Source organism: Lissotriton helveticus, chromosome 1_1 (genome assembly GCF_964261635.1).
Source record: "Lissotriton helveticus chromosome 1_1, aLisHel1.1, whole genome shotgun sequence".
Classification (NCBI taxonomy): Eukaryota; Metazoa; Chordata; class Amphibia; order Caudata; family Salamandridae; genus Lissotriton; species Lissotriton helveticus.
In genome coordinates this window covers 106,184,220-106,211,913 of record NC_136057.1, presented here as the reverse complement: position 1 = coordinate 106,211,913, position 27,694 = coordinate 106,184,220, and the positions used below count along the sequence as shown (strand labels likewise).

At 46.6% G+C, this 27,694-nt stretch overlaps 1 protein-coding gene across 1 annotated transcript in view; it reads right to left on the bottom strand.

Moving 5' to 3' along the window:
- Positions 1–646: 646 nt before the first annotated feature.
- LOC144760140 (uncharacterized) overlaps positions 647–27,694 on the bottom strand; it is a 42,947-nt gene continuing 15,899 nt past the window's right edge. The window contains exon 3 of the mRNA XM_078646519.1: positions 647–3,209. Within this exon, the coding sequence (XP_078502645.1) occupies positions 2,206–3,209 (1,004 nt within the window). The 3' untranslated portion in view covers positions 647–2,205. The remainder of the gene's footprint in view (positions 3,210–27,694) is intronic.

The window sequence follows — 27,694 nt, the reverse complement described above, 5'->3', positions numbered from 1 at the left end:
CAGCAAGCTCCGAGCACTCACCCAAATGTGGGTGGCAACCTGGGCACTGGAATCTGAGTGACTCCATAGGAGCCTCGCACAAAACCTAGCACCAGGCATCAGTCTGTCTCTTGCTCCATGGTCACATGCAGTGTGGCTAAAAGGAGGGAGAGCTCATGGTCACAGATGACCACGGGTGGATCTTGTGGGGGAGACAGCGTTCACAAGGATGCTTCAGACTCCATACACTAGTGCTGTTGCTTCGATATAATGGTTTGGAGGCAAGCCTTGTGCGCTCACAGATGGCAGAGAGTCCAGAGTTATCAGACTATTTTAAACCAACCAATACGCTCAGTGAAGGAAAAGGTCCAAGAGACAAAGGTGTTCCCAAAGCAATTACACTATTAAATGTCAAAAGTTGTCTTTGGAAACATCAACAATGCAAATTGTACTTGCATTACTCTAATAAACACAGTGATGGAGTGAACTACACACTGGAATACCTCACATCTGAGGGGCTGGTGGTGGGAGGGCTGCAGGGCAGCGTAAGTTCCTGCCCACCCTCTTCCAGGACAGACTAATCACCAGGCTAGAAATAGACACTCTGAACGCCCTGATGAGTTTGAAGTATTTCCCGTCTCATCGCCACATGAAACGGGCAGGCAGACTAGTTTATTAGCAAAGTTTTATTGGCAAACAGCTCACTGTGGCAGTGTCCTTTGTCTAGTTGTCAATCTCACCCCTCACACTAGAACAGGACACAACTGACCTCACAAAACACATCACAGCATGCAATGAAATACTCCTTACAGTGTCTTTATCTGACAATCTGCTTTATTTTGTATTGTATGTGAAAGTTAGTTTTTGGGTATTTAATTTTCACCAATATAGTGGCCAAACCCTGGCCGACTTCTACCATATGGTCTGCTTTGCCCAGGTCTTGACCCATTCTGGTCCGAGGTGGAATCTGAGCTCACACAGACCTTGGGTTGGCAGGTTCCACACGATCCCTTACGTCTTCTCCTGCGTGTATTTGATGGTTTGGACGGCTCTAGAGCAGACAAACATTTTCTGGGAACGGCGGTCGCTGTGGCTAAATGAAATATTGCAGCGGCCTGGGCCCAGCCCAACCCCCCTACCCTGTGAAAGTGGCGCCAGGAGTGGACTGGTGCGGGCCCAGGAGGAACCCCTCTTTCAGAGACATGGTTCTCCAGAAAGGTTCCATAGGGTTTGGGGCAAATGGCTGAACCTACTGTTTTAAATTGCCAGCTTTGGCTCTCCCGTGTAACGGGGTGTTTCTTTCCTGTTTGGGTGGCTTGCATAAATACTCCTGCCCTAACACTGTTTTTTATTTACTGTCTGTTGGAGATGGAATTGGCTTTACTGTGTAAGATGTATGCTGTCTTTTTGTTTGTTTTACAAAATGATAATAAAATTGATTATCCCCCAAAAAAAAATTCTCACCAGAATAAACCATCTCAAAACAATACAAATTGTGTAACGGTCTCGGCAGTTGAAACTGCAGAATTATATGGTTGGTGCCACCTTTGTAAGTTGTTAGAATCTGGACAGCCATGAATCCTCTTTGATCTCTCGGCCTGGATGAGTTGTACAGAATATTTACACAGCCGGTCTGAAGATACTGATAGGGAGTAGATGTTCCTGCATTAGTGATGAAAGGAGTTTATATTTTTTTTGTCCTCAAGTGGTTTTTGATTCCTATTTCTTCTCCTAGTTTCTTTTTCCCATGTACTCCGGTCTTTCAATAATTGTTTGTTGAATCCTAGAAGTTATGTCTATCAGGATAGTTTATGATCCACTCTTGGTAACATGTCCTCAACACTGCACACATTTCATGAGAGTCGGACAGGTTTAATTCGCAGTGAATCAGCCTCTGTGAAGTTCGTTGCTTGGTGAAGTGACGTTAGTGACGTTGAAGAACCTACATTCTGTTTGGAGGCACTGCGAACGTTAGAGTTTGTCCTTTAACTCAAAGCTCTTCTGACATTCAGAGAAAAGGGAGGAACTCAGCCCGGAAGGATCATTAGATGTCATAGGAGGTCTAACTTCAGCTGTAGATTCTTAGATGATGTAAAAGATCACATTTCTTTTTTTTAAATGAAGGTTTTTTGGAAGTGCTTCGAGAAGGCTTCCATCTTGTATGTGTTACTTGAGGTTGCTGAGCACCACCTTTTGTTTACAGCAGCTTCCATATCCCGTGCGGCGTCATGGCCGTCGCCTGTGTGCTCTTTGATGGCGTACAAGGCTTGCCTTAAGATCAAAGCTCTTGCTACACACAGTGCAGTGATAAAGCCTCTGTCCTGTGTGTGTGACTTGATGGCATACAAGGGTCGCCTTCTGAGAAAACCTCTTGGAACACACAGTGCAGTTATAAAGCCTCTCTCCTGTGTGTACGCTTTGATGGCGTACAAGCGTTGCCTTAAGATCAAAGCTCTTGCTACACACAGTGCAGGGATAAAGCCTCTGTCCTGTGTGTATGCTTTGATGCCGTACAAGTGTCGCCTTCCGACAAAACCTCTTCTCACACACAGTGCAGTGATAAGGCCGCTCTCCTGTGTGAGTTCTTTGATGCAGCACAAGGTTTGTCTGACGAGCAAAGCACTTGGAACACACAGTGCAGTGATAAGGCCTCTCTCCTGTGTGAGTTCTTTGATGTAGTACAAGGTATGTCTTCTGAGAAAAGGGTTTGGAACACACAGTGCAGTGATAAGGCCTCTCTCCTGTGTGCACGCTTTGATGCCGTACAAGGGTCCCCTTCCGAGAAAAACTCTTGGAACACAGAGTGCAGTGATAAGGTCTCCCTCCTGTGTGTATTCTTTGATGTTTTAGAAGATGTCCCTTCTGAGTAAAACTTTTCTCACAGATATTGCAGTGAAAGGGCCGCTCTCCACTGTGAGTTTTTTCATGTGTTGCCTTATCAGCAAACCTCATTTCATGCTCAGTGTAGGGATACCGATCTGTGTGTGTTTGTTCATGCAGTAAAAGACGCGTCTTTCCAGTAAATGTCTTCTCACACTCAGCACAGGCAAAAGCTCTTAGGCTGGTGCTTATTCTTTTCTGCCTTGCAAGTAGTGTTTTATTGTTAAAATTCTCCCTCATGTGTATTCCTTGGTGTTTTCTATCATTCATTTTATAAGCAAAATTCTTCCTTCCTCCAGATGCTTTAAGCTTCTCTTTCCCATTCATACTTTCTGTCTGCGACTGCTGTGCTGCAGAATGAAAAGAACACTGAAAATTATACATGGGAAATATTTCTTGAAAGAAATGCACGGTTATAATATGAGAAATGTGGACAGTAATATCTAGGAAGGAAAGAAAATGTTACTACCTGTAAACAATCATTTGTTGCTTGTAGTACTACAGTTCACATGTGGTGATCTCTCATGGGTAGGGTTCTGACTACTAAAAAAAAATTATTTAAAGATTGAGTTTTGATCTGGAGAACGACTTGTAATCCCATACAAGAAAGGCCTACTGCATCAGCGCGCAGACTCCAATTAAAATCATTGTGTTATGTTCTCCATCGGAGTACAACTGCTTATATGTGTACAATAAAAAAAATAAACTGCTTAATCTGAGCAACCTATATACTTTCCAACCATACAGCAAGTGGGTGATGCATGTGAGCCGTCAACATGACAAATTGACAGTATTTGCAAGAGAGTAACATTTTCCATTTGCAGCATCTGTGGCACATCACAGGTTGTGCAATAACTTAAAAGAATCTGTACGGTCAAGAACGCCGCAGCCAGGCTCATTCTAGGGACACCACGCCACGAACATATGACCCAACACCTATGAAGCCTCCACTTGCTCCCCGTCGAGAAGAGGATAATCTTCAAACTCCTCACCCACGCCTACAAATCACTCAACAACATCAGACCCACATTCCTCAACGACCGAGTGTGTCTCCAGGTACCGAAGAGGAACCTCTGCTCCACTGACCGCGTCCTGGCAGAGGTCCCCCGCATCCGCAGAAACAGAACCAGCGAGAGAGTCTTCTCCTACATCGCAGCAAAATCCTGGAACGAGCTCCCGGTCAACATCAGACGCTCCCCAAGGCTCCACATGTTCAGGAAGTACCTCAAGACCTGGCTTTTCGACTGACCCGGAGCTGCTCCCTCCCACCCCCGTTCCCCCAGCGCCTTGAGACCCTCGCGGGTGAGTAGCGTGCTCTATAAACCGCTGATTGATTGATTGTTTGAAAGGAAAGAATGGCTAATTGAGTTACTAATATGCTTAGAACAATTAAGCACTTCTGGGCTTCTTCCTTGCATTGATGTCACCAGAGAAATATTTTATGAAAGGATGCACAGAACCACATGTTTCTGCTTTACAAATATCTACTAGAGCTATGTTGGGTAAAAAAGCCACGGTTGCATCTTTGTCACACGTGGACTCAGCCTATGATATTTCTATGTGGTGTCTCCACTAGGACTGGGCGGAAAATTCAGTTCCGCTTGCGGAATTTGTGGAATTTGGGTATTTTCGAGTTCCGTGTAAAACGTGGAATTGCCAAAACTTCCGTGATCTGCGGCTTCGTGGTATTTTTTGCTTGTTCGCGCTTTCAAAATGTGTGTTCGCGAGATATTTCCCCCCGAGCACGCAGTCAGCGTTCGCGAACAGGAAAAAAGCATTGTGAACGGGCAGAAGAAGCAACTCCGCGTGTTCGCAGATCTCTGTGTGCTCAAGGAGATTTTTTTTGCTGAGTTTTGTGTAACAAAACTACACAAATTCCGCCCACCACTAGTCTCCGCACGAGTAGAAAACCATATGCCAAATTGTGCTGGTAAAAAAACGTCTTATTTTTCATACATTTTCAATTCTGATAATGTAGAGCATGAGTGCATGTTTAACACTGGATGCATATTTAACTTTGACTTTGTAAACTTGCAGGAACTGCTCATCTACCTATGGGGTGTGGAGTTTGCTAACTGTTTGAGGAAGTGACTGCTACTAGGTACACAACTATCTACATTAAGGCTTGCAGTGATGTGGTGACTTAAAAGGTGGAATTGTTACACTTGATAAGACAACATTAAAATCTTAACTGGATGCCAGGGGTGCTCTCGTGGGATAACCATTCTCAACTCTCCCATGAACATTTTCACAAGAGTTTTTTCAAAAGTATTCAAACGTTAGTGTAGGCTAGGCCAGCTTCTTTATGTATGTATCTATATGTTATTTCTATACTTCAAACCTAGCCTGAAGCGAGAGCCAAAGATGAGCATAATTATTTTTAAAGACGGGAGTCCTCAAATCTTTCCTAAACGGGAGCAATGTCGGGCGGTCCTGATGGATACAAGGATGTTGTTCCAGATCATGAGTTCATAGATGGAAAAGGCCTGCTAACTTGTTTTTTTTTTGTTACAGTTCTAAGTCTGCAGTCTGATGGAGTTCTCCAACCTTGCATTTGTTGCACTTGAAACTAAGAGCTGAACTTAAGGACAACGAGAATGATGAACAAGTGATAAGAAAGAGGTAACAGCTACAAAAGAGGACATTTTAAAAGGAAAAGCAAGACTACTGTCCTGGAAGAGTCTTAAACTTTGTAAGATGATACGAATAAGTAAGGAGAGCAGTCAAAATTCCATTGACACAAAGACGACATGAACTGCTGACAGAGGAATTTGGATTTGGATTTGGATTTGGATTTGGATAGGGATTTGTAGAGCGCGTAGCTACCCTAGGGCGTCCCAACGCTAACAGAGGACCTATCTTGCCAAGGAAGAGATGGGAACTATGGGAAGAGCCATGTTTTTAGATGCCTACGGAAGGCAAGAAGGTTGTGTTCTTTCCGGATAAAAATTGGTAGGGAGTTCCACAACTTTGGGGCATTATAGGAAAACAGTCGCCCCCCTGAACGAGACTTTTGTATTCTGGGGGCGCTGGCCAGTGAGAGGGAATCCGATCTGAGCTGCCTGTTTGACTGGTGGGGTTTGATGATGGAACTCAGAATCGGTGGCCCTTTCCCCTGCATTATTTTATGTGAGATGCATAGGGTCTTGAAGTTGATTCTTTCTTTGACCGGTAGCCAGTGTAGGCTTTTGAGCGCTGGTTTGGCTGAGCATCTGGATTTGGTTCCTGTCAAGAATCTTGCCGCGGCATTTTGTGCACATTGTAGTCTGTGAATGACCGAGGCGGGGGCCCCTAAGTATAGAGCGTTTCCGTAGTCCAGCCTGGAGTTCACTAAACCCTGCATGAGTAGTTTCCTGGATTGGAAGGGGACTAGGTGAAGGACCTTTCGTGCTGTTTTAATGAGGCCAAGGCAGGTCCCGGAGGTTTTTCTTGCCTGAGATTTGAAATTCAGGTCCTGGTCTAACCAAATGCCAAGACTTTTAACTTCTGCTTTGGGTGGGGGGGGTGGGCCCATACAGCTTGGCCAAACGAGGGATGAGGGGAGTTTGCGTGGATTTCCCAGGAGGAGGATTTCAGACTTCTCGCCGTTTAATTTCAGCCATGATTCAGTCATCCATTTATAGATATTCTCTAGACAGGCTGCTAGGTTGTCTAGGCTTTTTCTTGACTGGCTTATTGACACCACCAGCTGTGTGTCATCGGCGTACATTACTGACTTAACGCCGAACGGGGAGATAATGTCTTCCAGGGGAGACATGTAAACGTTAAAAAGTGTGGGGCTCAGGGAGGAGCCCTGTGGGACCCCACACTGTAATGGAAGCGCTTTGGACGTGCTCGTACCGTCTGACACCTGGAAGGTTCTATCTTCCAAGAAGGATTTGATCCAGGACAGGGCGGCACCAGATATTCCTACCACGCTAAGTCGATGGATAAGGATAGCGTGATCCACCGTGTCGAAGGCGGCGCTTAGATCAAGGAGGATCACTGCCACTGATCCCCCTTGATCTATGATGGATCTTGCCTCCTCGACCACAGCTAGTAATGCGGTGTCTGTCCCCTGTCCTGGTCTGAACCCCGTCTGTGAGTTGCGTAGAAGTTTATTTTTTTCCAGGTAAGAAGAGAGTTGTTGGTTGACGATTCGTTCGGCCACCTTACTGATCACCGGGAGGAGAGAGATGGGTCGGAAGTTGGATAAGTCTGCGGGGTCTAAGTGGGGTTTTTTAAGAAGTGACCTGACTGTGGCCTTTTTCCAATTGGTTGGAACGGTACCCATTTCCAGGGACGCATTGATAAGGTTGGTGAAGGAGGGACCCACCGTTGTGGCGACTAATTGAAGTTTGCTGGTTGGCACTGGGTCCGAAGGTGCCCCGCTCTTTACTGATTGGAGCGTGGTTAGGAAAAGATCCGTGGTCACCTGGACGTAAGTATGGAGACCGGGAGCTTCCGTGCAGGAAGGGACGGAAAGGGAGGGAAGGGGGGTGGTCGGGGGAGGGAGGGTAGTGAGGATGGTATGGATTTTCGCTGAAAAAAACTCCGCAAGCTGATTGCATCTAGTGCCCGAAGGGTCTAGTAGGGGTGGGGGGTCAGGGGCTTTAGTGAGAATCCGTATTATACGATACGTTTCTTTAGCTGAATTAGCTGCGGCTTGAATTTTTAGCTCGAAAAATCTTGCCTGAGTTTTTTTTATACAAGTTTTGTATTGCTTTAAGGCGGCCCTATATTCGTTTTTATTTGCTATGGCCCCGTCCTTTCTCCATATGCGCTCGCGCTTTTTACAATTTTTCCTAAGTTCACGCAATTCCTGCGTGTACCAGGGGGACTTGAGAGTTCTCTTTTTTACTGGGAAGGGGTATGGCGGGGAGGATGGCGTCGAGGGACTGCTCGATCCAGCCACAGAGTTGCGTATCGGCTCTGGAAGGATCTGGGTCGAGCTCCGGGGTGGAGGCAGCAAGGGTTTCAGTCCATAAAGCAGTATTCAGTTTCTGCCATGGGCGAGAGGGTGCTTGAGGAGGGGCTCTTGCCGGGGTTTCAGACAGCAGTTGGAGTTTAAAAGGAATAAGGAAATGGTCTGACCACGGAAGGGGAAGGGGGTTGCTCACCGTTAGATTAGTGAGGTTTGAAAAAATGGGGTCTAGCAGGTGGCCCTTGGAATGGGTGGGTTGGTTGCCTTTCAGGTGGAGATTGAGTGAGACTAGGTCTTTTTTTAGGTCTTCGGCGATGTTGTTTGTGAGGTCGTCGAAGTGGAGATTTAAATCTCCTAAGACCGTGAAGTTCGGGGACAAACAGGACAATGAGGATGTGCTTTCCACCAGAGAATCGCAGAAGGATCGCTGCTGTCCTGGCGGACGGTACACTAGAATACCCGAGAGAGTGGTGGATGGGGGTAAGTGGATAGAGAACAAGACATTTTCACAATCCTGAACAGGGCTGTCCTTGAGGTGACAGACCAGGTAATCTCTATAAATGATGGCTATACCACCTCCCGTCCCAGAGGGTCTGTCCAGATGCTTTATAAGATAGCCCGGAGGGAGGGTTTGAATTATGTCCGGGTCAGAATTGGGGTTGATCCAAGTTTCTGTTAAAAAGAGAATCTCAATCACAGAGTCTTGTAGAAGAGAGTTGATTTCAATTTGATGTTGGAATCAAGCTCAGAAGGTGAATCAGACGACTCTGCTAGCAACTACCTAGAAAAAAACCTACTTGCCACTTTTTTCGCTGAGTACGGGTTACTGAGACAAGGACGGACAATGGAATATCATAAAAAAGGAAAAACAAAAGCAAGAGGCACAAACAGAGGAAGAGAAAGACAGGAAATAGCAAATGGAAGACAAAAAGATAACTCACCACATAGGAAGAGAAAGGTGATAGAGCAAGGCGAGATATGATTATTAAATCATCACAACATTAACTGCCAATGGATGAACTAAATATCCACAACCTTGGCTTATAATTTTGCCCCAGGAGGGACTTAGATTACAGTTCATGTAGAATTGACATATTTCCGTTTCTAAGATATCAACATAAAGTCAGACCCAAGCCAATGAACATGAGAATAGGGGAGCCCAATACAGAAAACATGACTTGTGTTCAAGAGACGCAGATACTTCATGACATTGGCTGATCTGGATAATGGAAATATATGTGCTACGAAAGAGCGGGAAGCATTGCTGGGAAAGGAGGCACAGATAGATCAGGGAAGCCTAACTCGCTTCAAAAAGCAAGCTACATATAACTCCTCATTGCCGCATGATAATCGGGATGTCTTTAGTGACTCGGCCGCCAAAGACGTGTTCAAATAAATTGTTCACAAGTCAGGGCAAGAAGGGAAGAACAATTGTTACTTTCCTGTAAACAGGTGGTTCTCCAGTATTGGTGTCTTTCATAGATTCACATGCTTGAATATTCCCCGTTGTCGAAGTGGGAGTCCCACGGTACATAAAAATAGCAATAATGCTAATATAACATAAGTGATAACATAATACATAATAAAATAGAGATAATACATACTGTAAAAACCTCTACAATGGTACTTCCATAGGAATACATTATAAAGAGAAAAACTCATTTGTAACATATCAGTGTCATTATGTTAGTCCAAACTGCAGCCAATCAGGCTCAAGCACCCTCTAGAACCTTCTCCTCAGAAGCTCAAGCCCTCAGATTTTCGTAGCACTAGTAATAATAGCGCATGAGGAGAAGAGAGCCTCTGAGGGGAGGATGGGTGGGTCGCATGTGAATCTATGAAAGACACCAATACTGGAGAACCACCTGTTTACCGGTAAGTAAAAATTGTTCTTCTCCAGTATTAGGGGTGTCTTTCATAGATTCACATGCTTGAATAGAATAGATAGCAGTAACTCCTTAGAACTGGGATTGCTAACAGATTCTCAAAGTTGAAGGCAAAACATATAGCTTAAAAGCATATAGCAATCACAGAAAGAAAAGGAGGCGGGAACAGAGGCTCACCTTATTTAAAGAGATGACGAAGCACTGCTTGCCCCACTGCGGTATCCGCATCGTTGATGGAATCCAAACAGTAATGTCTGGTAAAGGTGTGCCTACTTGACCATGTTGCCGCCCGGCAAATCTGGTGTAGAGGCACTCCAGCAAACAAGGCGGTGGAGGAAGCCATCGCCCTCGTCGAATGCGCCTTTACTGGACACTGTAAAGGCTTGCCAGCTTATTGGTGACAGAAGGATATAGCTGCTGAGAGCCATCTTGCAATTGTTTGTTTTGTCACTGAGTGTCCCCTCCGCATCCTTCCATATGCTACAAACAGTTGATCGGATTTGCGGAAAGGGGTAGTCCTTGAAATGTAAAACTTTAGACAACGTTTGATGTCTAAAGAATGTAGTCGTTGTTCTGCCGGTGATCTTGGATCCGGGAAAAAAGTCTTTAAGAAGACAGGTTAGTTCAAATGGAAATCAGTAGGTACTTCGGCAAAAACGAGGGATTGGTACGAAGAGACACTCCATCGGGCTTAAATTGCAAATACGGAGGCTTGATCGTGAAAGCGTGAAGATCGCTTACACGATGAGAAGATGTTAAGGCCAAAAGCAATGCAACCTTCCAGGTAAGAAACTTGATGTCTGCCCTGTGAATTGGCTCAAAAGGAGGCTTCATAAGCTGTGACAACACCACGTTGAGGTGCCATGCCGGAGGAGGGCGCCTAATAGGAGGAAACTTCCTGAAGAGACCTTTAAAGAACTGTCGGATTATTCTGGATGAGCAGAGAGACATTGAACCATCGTGTCGAAAACGCGAAATAGCTGCTAGAAAGACTCTCAAGGTGGTATGAGAGAGACCAGACTGAGCGAGGCTCAAAAAGAAAGGCAAAAGTTGCTCCGGAGTGGAGTTGACTGGATGGATATCGGATGCAGCGCACCAATGACAAAAACGCTTCCACTTTAGCTTGTACGTTTTGATGGTTGATGGAGCTCTAGCAGAAGCTAGAATGTCTCTGCATTCCTGGGGCATATCTAAATTTGCGAATTCGATGTATTCAGGTTCCATGCCCATAACTGAAGCGTGGTTGGGTCTGGATGGCAAATTTGACCTTCGTCCATCGGAGGTCTGGACGTGGATGCATATGAATGGGAGCGCATTGGGATAACAGAAGAAGTTCTGAGAACAAAGCCTGTCTGGGCCAACGAGGGGCGATCAGTATCAAGTGGCAGGATTGCCTGCGCATCTTCCACAATGTTCTCGGCACCAACGGGATTGGAGGAAATGCATAAGCAAACAGGCCGCTCCAATCCATGAGAAGGGCATTTCCACTGGACTCTGGATGGGGATGCCAGCTCGCAAAGGCGGGGCACTTCCGATTTAGTGGGGTTGCAAAAAGGTCTATCATGGGATGACCCCAACGGCGGAACACCATGTCCAGAGTAGGCTGATGTAATTCCCACTCGTGAGTGGATGACGTGGACCTGCTCAGAGAATCCGCTAGGATGTTTGATACCCCGGCAGATGGACCGCCGTTAAAGAAATTTGATGACGAAGAGCCCAATCCGAGATCCTTTGAGCTAGCCGAGACAGTGGCTGAGATCTTGCGCCGCCCTGTTTGTTCATGTAGTGCATGCTGGTGGTGTTGTCCGTTTGAACCAGCACGGACTCCCCCTGCACTACTGGCAAAAAGGATCTGAGCGCTAGGAAGATCGCCATCAACTCCAGCCTGTTGATATGCCAGGTTCATTGGGCCGTCGTCCACTTGCCCTTGATTGAAAGGTCCAGGAGATGAGCGCCCCAACCCTCCATGGACGCATCTGTGGTCAGCGTTAGATCCGGAGACTGGGCTAGAAACGAAGTTCCTTCGTCTAGATTGGATGGTTGTTCCCACCAAAGCAGACTGTCCTTCATGCGGGACGAGACTCGCACTAGGTCGTTGAAAGACCCTGACACTTGGCGCCATTGCAGGTCCAATTCCTCCTGTATAGGGCGAGTGCGCAACCTGCAATTCGGGATCAGAGCGATACAGGACGATGCCATCCCCAGAAATGACTTCAACGTCCGCACAGAAACGGACTGCTTTGAACGGATGAGGGTGACCAGACGGACTATCTTTTGTTGTCGTTCTTGGGAGATGAAGGCTTTTGACAGGTCCGTGTCTAGAATTGCTCCAAGGAAGTTTCTTCTTTGCAACGGTGCAAAGTGTGACTTCTCCATGTTGATGGTCAACCCCAGTGACTCGAATGTCTGCAGGCAGAGACATGTGTCGTGAGCCAGCTGTTGAGGGGATGGGGATTTTAGAAGGCAATCGTCCAGATAAGGAAAGATTTGCACTCCCTGAAGACTCAGATGAGCCATGACCGGAGCCAAAACCTTCGTGAAGACACGAGGTGCCGATGGTAGGCCAAAAGGTAGCACCTTGAACTGGTAGTGCATGTGCCCCACTTTGAACCTCAGAAATTGGCGATGCTGATGGAGATTCGGCACATGAATATAGGCGTCTTGCAGGTCTATTGTTGTTAGGAAATCTCCGCTGCAGAGAAGTCGCAAGACTTCCGATAGCGTCAGCATGCGGAAAGATTGTTGTTTTAGAAAGAAATTGAGTGCTCTTAAATCCAGAATGGGCCGCCACTCTCCCGTCTTCTTGATAATGAGGAAAAACTGTGAGTAGAAACCTTTCCCTCGCTGAGATATAGGAACCACTTCGACTTCACCCTTTTGTATCAGAAGACGAACTTGATGTTGCAATTCCTCGAAATGGGGAGGTGGCGGGCCTGATGGAGGAGAATTTGGAGGAAACTCTGTGAACTCCAAGGCATGACCCTGGCGTACAATGTCTAATACCCATTGGTCCGATGTTATCAGAGACCATTGGGAATAAAACTGCGAGATTCTCCCTCCAACTCCTTGCGCAACCTGAAAGTCATTGACGTTTGTTGGTGGAGCCCCTATAATTAGGTTTTCCTCTATAGGGCTTTGACTGTGGCTGACGATGAGACTGCTGGTTGGAGTAGCACTGGTTTCCTTGATTGTACTGGCGGTACTGAGATTGTCCTCCTCGAAAAGTGCTTGAAGACGAGCCTTGTCCACGTGCACCACGAAAGGGCTGCTTTTTGAATTGCAAGGATCCAAGCGACTTTGCCGTATCGGTGTCTTTCTTTATTGATTCAAGTGCCTCATCGATGTGAGAGCCGAAGAGAGACTCACCGTCATATGGCATGTCGAGTATCTTCGACTGGACCTCTTGTCGAAATGATGTGGATTTAAGCCAACCCTGACGTCGGAGCACCGCAGCACTGGCAAGGATACGAAAACCAGTACTCGCCACATCAATCGCACAGTCGATCATCTCTTCTGATGCCCTCATGCCATCTTGAAGGATCTGTTGCGCCTCTGCTCTGGACGCCTCCGGTATCAGCGAAACTAGCGCAGAAAAATCCGACCACATTTGCCGGTCGAAACGACCTAAAATGGCCAACGCATTTGCGGCATGGACTGATGTAGACGCCATGGATGAAAATGTTTTCCCAATCGCATCCAAACGTCGACCCTCTCTATCAGGTGGAGCAGTGATAGGAGTTGCAGGGTTACGTGATCATCGTTGCGCTGCCTGGGTTACCACTGAATCCGGCTTAGGATGCGAGAGCAAACAAGTGGGGGAACCAGCTGGAGCCTTATATTTCTTCTCCAGGCGAGGGAGTTGAGCAGGCAAGGAGTTAGGAGCATGCATGATCTTTATACCCTCTTTCCATACAAATTCGATAATAGGTATGGTGTGGACTTGTTTATAAGGTTGGTTTTTAAAATCATAGAGAAAACAGTCTTCCTGTCGCTGTGCTCTTGGTAATTTAAAGTGGTCCGCCGCTTTATTCATCAAAACATGGAAGCTAGCGATGTCAACCGGAGGTGAATCACCGGCGTCTGCCTGCTGAGGAGAGGGCGTCTGTATTCGATAATCATCGAATTCCGCCATATTTGGGTCCTGGTCCTCATCAGTATCCTGGGGAACTTCCCCTTCCTCTCTGTCCGACTCTGCCTCATCTTCCGCAACTTGTTGAGAATTTGCGGGGATAGCAGGACGGGGCAGTCTGCTCTGAAGAGTGCTGAAGGTGAGTAGGCCCTGGTGTCTCTGATGTAGCATGGCCTGGTGTACCCTGAGGTGTCGGAGTAAATCTTCTATTGTAATCGTCCAGCATATGCTGGAGGTTGGAAAATAAAGATACCGGAAATGTTGCCATAGGAACTTGTACATATTGTTCCTCTTGTTGGTCAACGTCCTCCTCCTCATCGTCCTCCGAACTCGTGTCCTGACATTTAATAATCAAGTCCGATGGACTATGGGCATCACCAAGGACATCGTCGTCCCCAATAGATTCCGTCTCGTGGTCAGTAGCCATCATTGGTGAGGGTGGCTGGAGAGTAGGAGGTGGCAATTGGAGAGTAGACTCCTTGCAACTGTCCATAGAAGGCAAAGGCACTAGGGGCATAGTGGCGAAAGAACCCATTCCTGACGTGGATCCTGTGTGTTCCTGCTGTGATCCTGAAGGTAAAGGCAAAACTGCCGTCGACGAGCCGTTGTTCCTACGGCGGCCGTCGACGATGTAGCTGTCAGAGACGGTGTCTTTTCAAAAGTAGTCGTCGACGACGAGCGTTTTGCCTCAGCCGTCGACGGTGCCTTCGTCGACGGAATCTTCGTCGACGAATCCTTGGATGTCATCTTCTTCGTCGACGAAGCCTTCGTCAACGGTAAGAGAGTCGTCGACGAGCTGGTCGATGGAGCTTTCAGCGTCGACAGGACCTGGAACTCATCGTCGGAACCTTCGACGTCGACGATGATTTCTTCGTCGACGGCAGTTTCTTCGCCGACGAGACAATCGGGATCGTCGACGAGACTGTGGAGATTGAAGCTCTCGTCGACGTGCAAGACGTCGACGAAACAATCGTCGACGCCGAGGAAGCAGACGTCGTCGTCACTGTAATTGTCGACGAAGACACCGCAGCCAACCTCGTTGATGGAATGGTCGTCGACGAGCCCGTCGACGACCGCGGTGTTAGAAGTGTAACAACACTTATAGAGGCTGGAAATGATGCGTGAGAGCCAGGTCTCGTGGGCGTAGACACAGAACCCACAGGAGCAGTAGGTTTTACTTGTGCCACTGTCAAAGCCATCTTTTTCTTCTTCAAAAAAGGAGAAGGTAACTCCTGAACACTGCCACGCTTGGAAGCAACAGTAGAACAGCCTGACTGGAAACTCTCTGCGTCTGATAAAACTTCCTCTTTATCCTGAAGGCGCTTCAACCACAGAAGAAGACGACCTTCCCTGTCTCTGAGAGTCTTTGCTGGAAAAGCTCTACAGAATTTACAGTCAGCCACCTTGTGTTCTGGATATAAACAGTAAATACACTTTTGGTGGGGGTCCTTTTCAAACAAACGTAGTTTCCTACAGGAAGAGCAAGGTCTAAACAAAGACTTCTTACTTGACATCTTGGAGAAAAAACCACTGAAGTAATAGAACTTGAAGAAAACTGAGCAGAGCTCAGGGAGACTCGTTTCACACGACGTGCGGTAGAAAATCTGAGGGCTTGAGCTTCTGAGAAGAAGGTTCTAGAGGGTGCTTGAGCCTGATTGGCTGCAGTTTGGACTAACATAATGACACTGATATGTTACAAATGAGTTTTTCTCTTTATAATGTATTCCTATGGAAGTACCATTGTAGAGGTTTTTACAGTATGTATTATCTCTATTTTATTATGTATTATGTTATCACTTATGTTATATTAGCATTATTGCTATTTTTATGTACCGTGGGACTCCCACTTCGACGACGGGGAATATTCAAGCATGTGAATCTATGAAAGACACCCCTAATACTGGAGAAGAATCAGATCCAACTTGAGTAATGGACATAGAGAGGCCATTAACACATTACGTAATGACAACATAAGAACCAATGTAATCCGATAAGGGGCAAGAATGTGGTTTTAATGATTGTTTGCAATTATGAACAAAAGGCTTTTCAATAATTATTAAATACGGATTTTTGTGAAATGGGAATGGCAACATTTTCATTGGTGTAAAACACTACCCTCTACTGTCCCATGCTTTTACCTTCTAACAAATGTATGCAAGAACAAGGGGGCGTATAGTGCCCTCCAACAATAGCTCACTGGAAAGCACAGCAATAAACTAAAACCATGTATTGCTGATTTATTTATTTATTTATTTTATTTTATATTCTTCTATAGCGCCTGAATAGACCCCCGAAGGGGTATCTCCGCGCTTTGCCAGAAAGAACGTAGCTTCAAATGGTCTGTGGTCAGATAAGATGGTACAGTTTAACAGGGAGAGATCAATTACTGGAGAATAGGTGCGTTTTTAAGATCTTTCGAAATGTCAGATGACTGGTGAGTGATCTCATCTCGAGGGGTAAAGAATTCCAGAGCTTTGGTCCCATATGGGCTAGTGCTCGACCTCCTTGTCTGGACTTTTTTATTCTAGGCACCTGCAGAAGCTGCAGGTTACCAGAGCGCAGGGTTCGCCCAGGGGCATATGGCTGGAAGATTTTGGCCAGATATTTTGGACCTTCTCCTATCGCACTTTTATGAATAGTGCACAAGGTCTTAAACTGCACTCGCTTCTTCACTGGTAGCCAGTGGAGCCTAGTCAGCAGCGGGAGAGAGGGAGTCCTGGGGGGAGCATTAAGGACTACCCTTGCTGCCGTGTTTTGGATCACCTGTAACTTTTTGAACTGCCCTTCATTTGCTCCTAGTAGAAGGCCGTTACAGTAATCCACTCTGCTGATGACTAATGCCTGCACAAGTGTTTTCCTGTGACAGTCTGGCAGATAGGGGAACACTCTCCTTAGCATCCCAATTGCCCGAAAGCAGGTACTAGCCACCTGATTTACGTGGTCCTTAAAAGTGAGTGTCTGGTCTAGTAACACGCCAAGATTTTTAACCGTGCTTTTAGGGCTGGGGACAGGGCCTAACTCTAAAGACCACCATTCTGGTGACCAGTGGGTTGCCGCTTGTCCAAACAGCATGACCTCCGTTTTCCCTATGTTACATTGGAGACAGTTTGATGACATCCATGCAGATATTGCTCTCATGCCATCTGCAAAAGATCTTTTTATTGCAGGTGTCAGATCTTTAAAAGGAAAGAGAAGTTGGGTGTCGTCGGCGTACGACACCGGGGTAAACCCAAATGATCTTGCTAAGTTGGCTAAGGGAGCTACATACACGTTAAATAGTGTCGGGCTTAAGCAAGAGCCCTGTGGCACTCCCTTATTGAGCTCCCTATAGATGGATTTGTGGGAGCCCAGCCTAACTTCTTGGGAGCGACCAGATAGAAAGCTTTCCATCCATGACAGAGCCACTCCTTCCAAACCTACGTCCTTTAGTCGCTCAAGAAGTACCTTGTGAGACACCGTATCAAAAGCGGCGGAGAGGTCCAACAGCACCAGAATCATAGAGCTGCCCTCATCCAGTGCCATTTTGATGTTATTTGTCACTGTTTGAAGGGCTGATTCGGTGCTGTGGCTCGGCCTGAAACCAGATTGTGAATAGTCCAGGCCCTCCGTCGCTTCAAGATGTTGTGATAGATAGGTGTTTACGTGCTTCTCAGCTATCTTGCCGATGTATGGCAGGAGTGAAATAGGACGCAGGTTGGAGAGGTCGGTCCATGGGGAAGCCGCTTTTTTCCGTATTGGGTTTACCACCGCTCTTTTCCAATCTGCTGGGACCTGTCCTTTGATGAGGGAGATGTTAATAACACTCTGTATGGAGGGCCCCAGGAGAGAAATCAGAGGAGGAACCATCTTGGCAGGGAGGAGGTCATTTGGAGATCCAGACTTGATATGAGTGATAAGAGGTAGGAGCTCTGTACTATCAATTAGTGGAAAGGATAATAGTAGATGTACGTTATCCTTTCGCAGAGTTGGGGGTATAAGCTTATTAGTGTCACTCATACTGTTACTATTACTGGCCGCCACTATTTTTTCATAAATAGTGTTTATTTTGTTCTCGAAGAAAGATGATATTTCGTCGCATAAAGTCTGTGAGAACTCATCTGAGCTCTCACATGCGGCAGGTTTAACAAAATTTTGCAGGATTTTAAAAAGCTCCTTGGGACAGTTACCCGCTTCTACTAGCTGTTGCAGTAGGCGGTTTTTCCTAGCCTGCTTAATGTTTTTATAGTATTTTAGTTGAGCATGAAGAAAAACCGCTCGAGTCTCCTCAGTCTTATTTTTCCTCCATTTTTTCTCTGCTCGCCTACATTTCTGCTTTTCTTCCCTTAGCTCCTGTGTGTACCAGCTTTCTTACTTAGAAGAGGGATGCTCTTTATATAATTTTAAAGGGGCCAAAATATCAATGGCTCGCTTGATTGAGTCAGTGAGTTTGGCCAATGCTATGTCTACTGTATCTGCTGTTAGTATGGTGGGTTGTACCCAAATTTCCTGTAGATTATTTAAGGACATTTTATGCCATTGACGGCGCCAGGTGGGAGGAGATGGCGCTTTATTGGTGGGTCTCTTGAGAGTCAAAAGTTAAAATTCTAAAAGGAAGTGGTCTGTCCATAGAATCTCTCTTGCTGGGAAACAGGTGAGCTTGGTACAGTAGGAAAGGACTAGGTCCAACGTATGGCCACCCCTATGTGTGGGTCCGTTGTTTTGTAATTCTAGACCTAGGTTTGATAAGTCCATGATAAGGGAATGGGATTCAGGTAATGTTGGTTGGTCTACATGGATATTAAAATCCCCTAAGAGGATAAAATCTTTGTTGGATTTAAGTCGGGGAGCTAGCAGCTCTTGAAGAATGAGTGGGAACTCAGGGTTCGGTCCTGGAGGACGATAAACCAGAGCACCTTTCCAGGAGGTGTGGCTGGTTAGGTCAAATTTAAAAAACATGATTTCTAGTTGTAAACTTTGATGTTGTGCAAGTATAGTGACCTTTATATCGTCTTTGTGTATTATCGCTAGGCCACCGCCTATCTTCACTTCTCTGGCTAAGTGTTTGAACTTATATCCTATTGGGATCCCCATTGTTACAGCTGTAATTGTATGGGGCTTCATCCATGTTTCGGTGACAAAACATATGTCCGGCTGGATAGTATTTACTAGATCCCAGACTTGATGCTGATGTTTGGGCAGGGAACGCACATTTAGAAGGAAACACTTCAGCCCATCTATAGGAGTTCCTACTTCAGACTGAGTGTTACTGCTGAGTGTTCGACGACGACACTCTAGACATGAGAAGCCTCCCTCAACTGTATGCCATGGTATTTTAGTGCTGCATACAGAAGACGGCTTTAAGTCTAATAGGGATTGAGCAGAATATGTAATATGTTGTTTCCGCGTACCTGTTAGAGAAGAGGCAGTGTCCATGGCCCCTGTGCCCCGTCCTGTCGGGGATGGGCGCAGACGGGCAGCTCTTTGGCGGGTCTTAGGAGGGGCTGCGCGCGATCGCTGCGCGCACGGGAAGGCGCGAGGGCTATATAGCCCTGTGTGGATCCACTAGAGCGCTAACCACTCCTAGTGGAACCGGAAGTGTGTCAAATGCCTACCACCCCCTTGCTACCATGGGAGGTGGGAGGCGACAACCAGCGCTATGACCAACCGTGGGACACACGAGTATGGCTGGAGGCAGGTACTGCTGTTAAGTGAGTGCGAGAAATGCGCTTCAATTTTAAAAATACACACTTTAAGTTACAATGCAAATCCTTTTAAAATGATACCACAATTCCTTTTAAAATGATACCATTAGTATCACGATCTTTAAGAACCTTGTGAGGCGAGGCAAACCGGCAAGCGGGTTGGAGACACTGCCACCGTCTCCTTCCCGCAGCGAGCTCCCCCGGCGCTCTGCCTATATAGCCCTGTGTGGATCCACTAGAGCGCTAACCGCTCCTAGTGGAACCGGAAGTGTGTGAAATGCCTACCACCCCCTTGCTACCATGGGAGGTGGGAGGCGACAACCAGCGCTATGACCAACCGTGGGACACACGAGTATGGCTGGAGGCAGGTACTGCTGTTAAATTCTTGTGGAGAGCCTCCAATCATATTGTATAGATAGAGAGAATTATTTTCTACAAAAGATATACACAGGAGACAATTATATTTGACAATTACCTAGGATGTGATCTTGCTAATTATGTATACAACACACGCAAGGTCTAAGAGCCTACGAACATGCTTTTTACAATAGACCAATATCTCCATATGACTATACATGGATGCTTAGGACCATGACTTTTGCCTAAATAACAATATTCTCATATTTAACAATAGATATTACAGAAAATCTCAGGGACAGCAATCGGCACCTGTTTTTCAAGCTATGCAAATGTATTTGTGGTATGGTGGAAGGAACAGGTGTGTCGTGTAGTTCCCACTAATACGTAGGACTTGCGCATTTGTTGGACAACATAAACTTTGGATTAGTGCCTAGACTGGCTCTGGGCGCCTCCGCAGGATGAGTTGGCCTAGAGACCAGCTAGCTCTTAGTGCCAACATAAGACTCCCTAACCTTACCAGGAAGCGAGTGGTTTCTGGCAACCTCTGAACGGGTCAACCCTGACCCCTCAGGGATCGTGGAAACAGAACAGAACCTTTCGCTCAGTCACTCAAGCTTACTTGCTCTCAGAGAAATATACAGAGAAAACACAGAGGGACGTTTTTAATATATTTATTGAACCAACGTTACTCTTGTATAGAATACATAAGCTGCAATAATCAGTAGACTGAAGCAGCTGAAAGCGATTACAAGCACGTAAATAGTAGATATAGTTCTACCATGGTGTTAAAACAGTGTATATATGCAGGCATATAAACAAGGCAGTAATCAGGCGGACTCCTACTATGCACCCCCTACTCTGCGTGCATCTAGAGTGTGTGTGGGTGTGAAGCCAAGAATCCCCACTAAGGGACATGACAGGAGAGAATGCAGACCACAAATTGGTTACAAACTGAACTCCCCTCACGGAGATGCCAGCCCGCTGCATAGTGAAGTCTCAGCCTGTATGTCAGCTGTAGCGCCTCCTCTACTAATCTATTGGGATGCTCATTATTTATAATAGAAACCATCTTTGTGATGTACGTATTGGTTAGACAATGTTATAGATATGTAGATATCCCTCTCACCCTGTGGATGAAGATACGATATTTGTACATAGTGCGTCAAGAGGCCTTATACTTAGCATTTGAGGCCTCGTGATAATGTTGTGCGAAGCTAGATGTGTAAACAAAGTAGTGTCAGAGAAACCAATCCAAAATTGTTGTGCATGCAAATATGTGCAAAAGGTCACAGCAGAAATGTTACTGTAAAAAATAGGCACAATATATGAAATGAGACACTGCGCTACATGGGCCTAACCCGGGCACATAACAGGTGGTCTGGACATCACAGAATGAAAACATGACAAACCATGCGCTGATTTGGATCCGGTATATAGATGACCTTTCCCTGCTGTGGGACGGAAGTAGGGAAAAGTCTAAAAGATTACTCCGGAGACAGACAAAAACTGATCTCAACCGAAAATTCACTCATTAGATAAGAAATAAATCTATAAATTATCTGGCTATCCATACGGAGCTACAGAAGCACACATGGTCACAAACCAACATAGAAAGGAAAAAGCAGGGAGTTGTGAATAGCGTGCATCCACAGAAACTGATAGAAAGTATCCCCTATGGTGAAATGCTACGGATCCATAGAAACTGTGATAGCCTAGAAGTGTATGAGAAGGAAGAAAAAAGTAAGCGGCCAGCAGCCAAGCGAGAACCCAGAACATGAATAAACTACTTTTAAATCAGAGACACCAAAGGAGAGACCTGATATTACCGTAAGGTTCATCACTACATACAATACGAGGTACACAGCAGCAAGACAAATTCTAAACATTGGAAAATATTAAAAGCTGATCAGGTGATTGGACACGATATTACCTCACATCCCTCCATCACATACCGTAAAGCCCGATCCTTAAATGACCAACAAGCCCATAGCTATATAGATAGTCCAATGAAAGAAAGGGGTCATCTAATCTAAAAGGTTTCAAAAATGAGGGAAATGTATGGCTTGCAAATCTGGTGTCAAAATAAAGGAGGTTATTCTGCATAACAGGAAGGAAAAGCAATCAATTCATAACCTGTAGCACAGATTTCTGTGTATATTTATGTGAAAGAATGCACACACAGAAAACAATATGCGGCCAACTTGATGTTCCCCATTGGCAAGTGATGGAGCACATGAGAGGCATCAAACAGGCAGACTTAAATTCATCAGTGTCTGGAGATTTTGTAAAATGCCATGATATCATTGTAGACGCGCTCGGTTTCTTTGGCCTTATATCAGAGGAGGTGATCAAGAGAAGAAATTGAAAAGAATCAATTTAAGATCTAATACAGAGCTGGGTACCGAGGAAGTCAAGGGCCTGAATAAAGATTGGGAATTACACGGGCACATAGGATGAATACTGATGTCGAATCTGCAAACTTTCCCACTACTGACACTCTCTGGAACACATGTTAAAAAAAGCCATAATTTCCTTGCAAGATTAAAAATATTGAATTTCTTTACATTTCTCAGTGCACTACTTAGGGTAAAGGGGGTATACCTCACAATCATACTTTATTGATAATGCCCACTGAAGGCACAAAAAGTTGGACTTAAAAATCAGTGATGCCACTGCGATCCCCTGCGGCTACAAAATCACCCGCAAATACAGCGTCAACCGAGCAGGAGAAGGCAAAGCCATCATCTGCAAGAACACCCACCAACTGACCACTTACTCGAATGACTCAATGACTACCATGGAACACCTCCCCTTCCAGATCCAGAGAAACCCCAACACCACCCTCCGTGGCTCCCTAATCTACAAGACCCCCAGCCCCCACCCGACCTTCAACGAAGCCATCGTAGACCTCATCTCACACCAGGCTCTAGCATCCACCGATTACATCCTACTCGGAGACCTCCACTTTCACTTGGACAACCCCAGTGACCAAAACACCGACTCCCTACTGGAGAACCTCGCCAACATCGGACTCAAGCAGCTAGTCACTACATAGACCCATACAGCCAGACACACGCTAGACCTCATCTTCTCCATCAGTGGGAACCACACCTACAGCCACACCACCAAACTCTTCCTGATCAACCCGCACTGTGTGCACTTAGCCATTCCCACTGTTCACCAACACCCTCACCCCCCTCTGCCCCATCTGTTGTAGCTGAAACAAGGCCACCGAAGAACTTCTTGTCAACTTTCTCAGCATGACCGCACCACCAGCAGATGCCAACACTGCAGCACACAACCGTCATCAATGGATCTCCAACTGAGCCGACACACCAGCACCCCTGAAGAAGACACCAGGCAGGCAAAACTTCAAGAAAGCCACCTGGTTCACTTCAGCCCTCCACAAGTCCAAACGTACCAGCAGACAACTCGAGAAGAGATAGAGGCACAACAAATTGCCAGAAACCCAAGCAAACCGATGTAAACGCACACCACCTTCTCCTTAAAACCACAAAGAAAACGGCCATCAAAGACAGAATCAACGCCTATGCACACAACAACACAGAAGTCTTTGCCATCGTCAAGGAGTTCTTCAGGCCCAACAGCGAGACCACAGATGTTTCACCCTCCCTAAGACCTCTGCAACAAACTCAGCACATTCTTCACCACAAGATCAGGCAGAACTACGACAGCTTTGACACCCAATACCCTGCTACAATGCCTGCCACCACCGCATACAACAAGGCCTTACCCCAACATATCATGCTCAACTGGACTCCACTCACCACAGATGACACACTCAAGCATCCACTCCAGAGCCCCACTGGATCCTTCCCCGTATCACATCTTCCATTGAGCAGCCGCAGCACCATCAACTGCGCCATCAAAACGGCCACCTTCCCTGCCGCCTGAAAACACGCCAAGATCAACCCCCCTACTGAATAAGCCATTTGCAGACCCGACAGACCTCCAGTACCTCAGACCTATCTCCCTCCTCCCCTCCCCTCCCTTGCCAAGGTCATCGAAAAGGCCCTCAACATCCAACTCTCCAAGTTCATCTAAGCGAACCATGTCCTGAACAACTCCCAATCTGGCTTCCAAAGCAATTATATAAATCCTCGACAATGGTGAGCAAGATGCGGGCACACAGCGGCGGCAGCTCCTCCTTAGCTGCAACGGCCCACAGGACAAGTCACGATGAGGCAACGTTGGCAAAGGTGCGGGCGCTCAGCAGCAGCAGCTCTCTCTCAAATGCGGCGGCCCACAGGACAGATCCCAATGATGCAAAGTTGGCAAAATTGCGGGCACTCAGCGGCAGTAGCTCTCTCTTAGCTGCAGCGGCCCTCAGGACGAATCATGATGATGCAAAGTTGGCAAAGGTGAGGGCACTCAGCGGCAGCAGCTCTGTCTTAGCTGCGGCGGCGCACAGGAAGAATCACGATGATGCAAAGTTGGCAACGGTGTGGGCACTCAGCTGCAGCAGCTCTCTCTTAGCTGCGGCGACACATAGGACGAATCACAGTGATACAAAATTGGCAAAGGTGCGGTCACTCAGCGGCAGCAGCTCTCTGTTAGCTGCGGAGGCCCACAGGAGGAATCACGATGATACAAAGCTGGCAAAGGTGCGGACACTCAGCGACAGCAGCTCTCTCTTAGCTGCGGCGGCCCACAGGACGAATCACGGTGATACAAAGTTGGCAAAGGTGCGGGCATTCAGCGGCAGCAGCTCTCTCTTAGCTGCGGTGGCCCACAGGACGAATCACAGTAATACAAAGTTGCCAAAGGTGAGGGCACTCAGCGGCAGCAGCTCCCTCTTAGCTACGGCGGCCCACAGGATGAAGGATGGTCTCGACCAGGCTGGCACAACGGTGGGCACTCAGCGGCTACAGCTCTCTGTTAGCTGCAGCGGCCCACACAGATTCAGCGAAGGTTCCGAAGGTTCATATTCAGGCAGGCTCTCAGCGGTGACAGCTCTCTCTAAGCTGCAGCGGCCCACATAGATTTAGCAAAGGTTCCGGAGGTTCAAATTCAGGCAGGCTCTCAGTTGCGGCAGCTCTCGCTTAGCTGCAGTGCCCCACACTGATTCAGCAAAGGTTCCCAGTCCGCGTTCCTCACAGTAGAACTAGAGACTCCGGATTGCAAGCAGAATTCCTCACACAGGAATTCCGACGGCTGACGGGGTGAAGTCTAATGTCCCTGAGACTTCGGCAGGAGGCGCCCTCGATTCAGGCCCTGGAGTATTTTCTTCAGCAAGCTTGGTGAAAGTTTCAAAAGCCCTTTCCTCTGTTCACTCGGACAGAGTTTCGTCTTGACATCCAGAAGGAACACACCTGGACAAGGTTCCGGGGCAGTGTTTTATACCTAAAAAGTCTTTGTTTTCTAAAGCCACAAATCACTCAATCCAGTCAGAACCAGTTCGGTGGGGTCGGGGAGAACTTGGTTTATGAGGCGACATCTTGCCCTTTCAGAATGCGGGGGTCTCCTATCAGACGCACAGTGTGGGGGGGGGAGGTGGAGCCATCAATTCACCTTGCAGGCACGGCCTTGCTCAGATCAAAGAGTCACCCCTCCCCATGCTCTGAATACCGATCTCTCTCTCAGAGAGTCTTACCAGAGAGTCCGCCTCCCCCCATTCAAATCAGAGGCCACCGAAGTCATCTGCGGCGTACCACAAGGATCATCACTCAGTCCCACCCTCTTCAACGTTTACATGAGTCCCCTCGCATCCATCGCGCGACAACACATCATCAACACCATCTCCTACGCAGACGACACCCAGCTGATCCTCTCCCTCACCAAAGACCCAAACACCGCCAAAACCAATTTACACGAAGGAATGAAAGAAGTAGCCGAATGGATGAAGAACAGCCGTTTAAAACTAAACTCAGACAAAACGGAAGTCCTCATCTTAGGATCCTCACCCTCTGCCTTTGACGACTCATGGTGGCCACCGGCCTTGGTACAGCACCCATACCTACAGATCACGCACGTAACCTGGGCTTCATCCTAGACTCCTCCCTCTCGATGACCAGACAAGTCAACGCCGTCTCATCATCGTGCTTCAACATCCTACGCATGCTCAAAAAAATCTTCAGTTGGATCCCCACCAAAACAAGAAAGACAGTCACCCACGCACTGGTCACAAGCCGACTGGATTACGGAAATACCCTTTATGCCGGAACCACAGCCAAACTACAGAAAAAACTCCAACGCATCCAAAACGTCTCAGCCAGACTCATACTGGACATCCCCCGTCAAGCTCACATTTCCGGTCACCTGAAAGACCTCCACTGGCTCCCCATCAACAAGAGAATAATGTTCCGTCTCCTCACCCACGCACACAAGGCCCTCTACGACCTAGGACCGAATGCCTCAACACACGACTGTCCTTCTACACACCCACCCGCCAACTATGATCGTCCAATCAAGCCCTCGCCTCAATTCCGCGCATCCATAGATCCACCATGGGGGGAAGATCCTTCTCCTACTTAGCGGCCAAAACCTGGAATTCTCTCCCCACCCACCTCCGCCTCACACAGAACCACCTCTCCTTCAGAAAGCAACTAAAAACCTGGCTATTCGATAAGTAAATCACCCACCCTCCCTCAAGCGCCTTGAGACCCTCTGGGTGAGTAGTGCGCTATACAAATCTCTGAACTTGAACTTGAACTCTCCAGCCAGGTCTGACCCAGCTGGCCCTGCTGCTCCAAAACCAGATGGCCAATACATATACTAGCAAAGCCTACAGGAAAGCTTAGGCAAGAAAACACCAACATTTCCAGAAGAGCCATTTTCGAACATGGGATATATAAATGGTTCTTACGAAAAGGTGTATCTCAATGTCCTGAGCATAAACATATCAAACTTGAAGTTCCTATCAGGTTCTGGGGGTTAGATAGGATTACAGAAGGTAATCGTCAACCTGCCCATTCTGGCCTATGAGAACGATGGTAACAGTGAAATGGAGGGTAACTCGCTATTAGAACATGCTACACAGACCTAGGCATTATGGTTATCCTAATTCATACAGTCATCTTTACACAGGGAGCATTTGTGCTGTGGCACAAGTGATTAGCAGTGGTACGGTGCCCAGAGCATCTAAATCCAGCCAACATAAAAGATAGGAAGCGAAAAGAGGAAGGGAGACCCACACCAATGATGCTAGGTCTAACAAAACATAATTGAAGCAGCTGTTTAAAGCAACACATGGAATGTTGATTTTCTTTCTTCTGCTCTATTTTGCTAGCTTACTGTGACAAGCAGAGAGAACAAGCTTATTTATTCAACTCCTTAGATAGAGGAAAGGTAAAGTACCACCTGGCGCACATTATAAGATTACTGGAAGTCACCTCGGAGTCACATAACCTTATAAATTACTCTGCCTTCGGCCTCGTTCCTCTATATAGTTATGGAACTCCTCGCTGACATGCAATATTCTTATAATGTGTGGCCGGAGGTACTTTATCCCTAATATATTTTCACTGAATAAGGTTAAAGTGAAATTATAGTTGGTTTTGTTATAACACCTTAATGGATCTTTAAAAAAATAAAAAATAAATTTGCTTAAAAAACAAGGGTGAAGTGCATTTATAGTTAAAACTTAAAACTGATCAAACCACTGCAATATGCAAGTTCTAGTTAGAACCACAATCCATAACTCGCACTACGGGTGTGCAAACCCTACCTCATGATGCGATGAGATTTTACATACTTAAAGAGTTTGCTAAAGGCAGGATGTTGCTGTAGGGAGATCATCGCTACTTTTGTCTGCGCATAAAACAATTCATAACACACTTGGGACTGAGCTAGAGGTTGGGAGGGTGAACTCACCAGTGACACATAACAAATCACTTTGTGTATCTGTCTATCATGA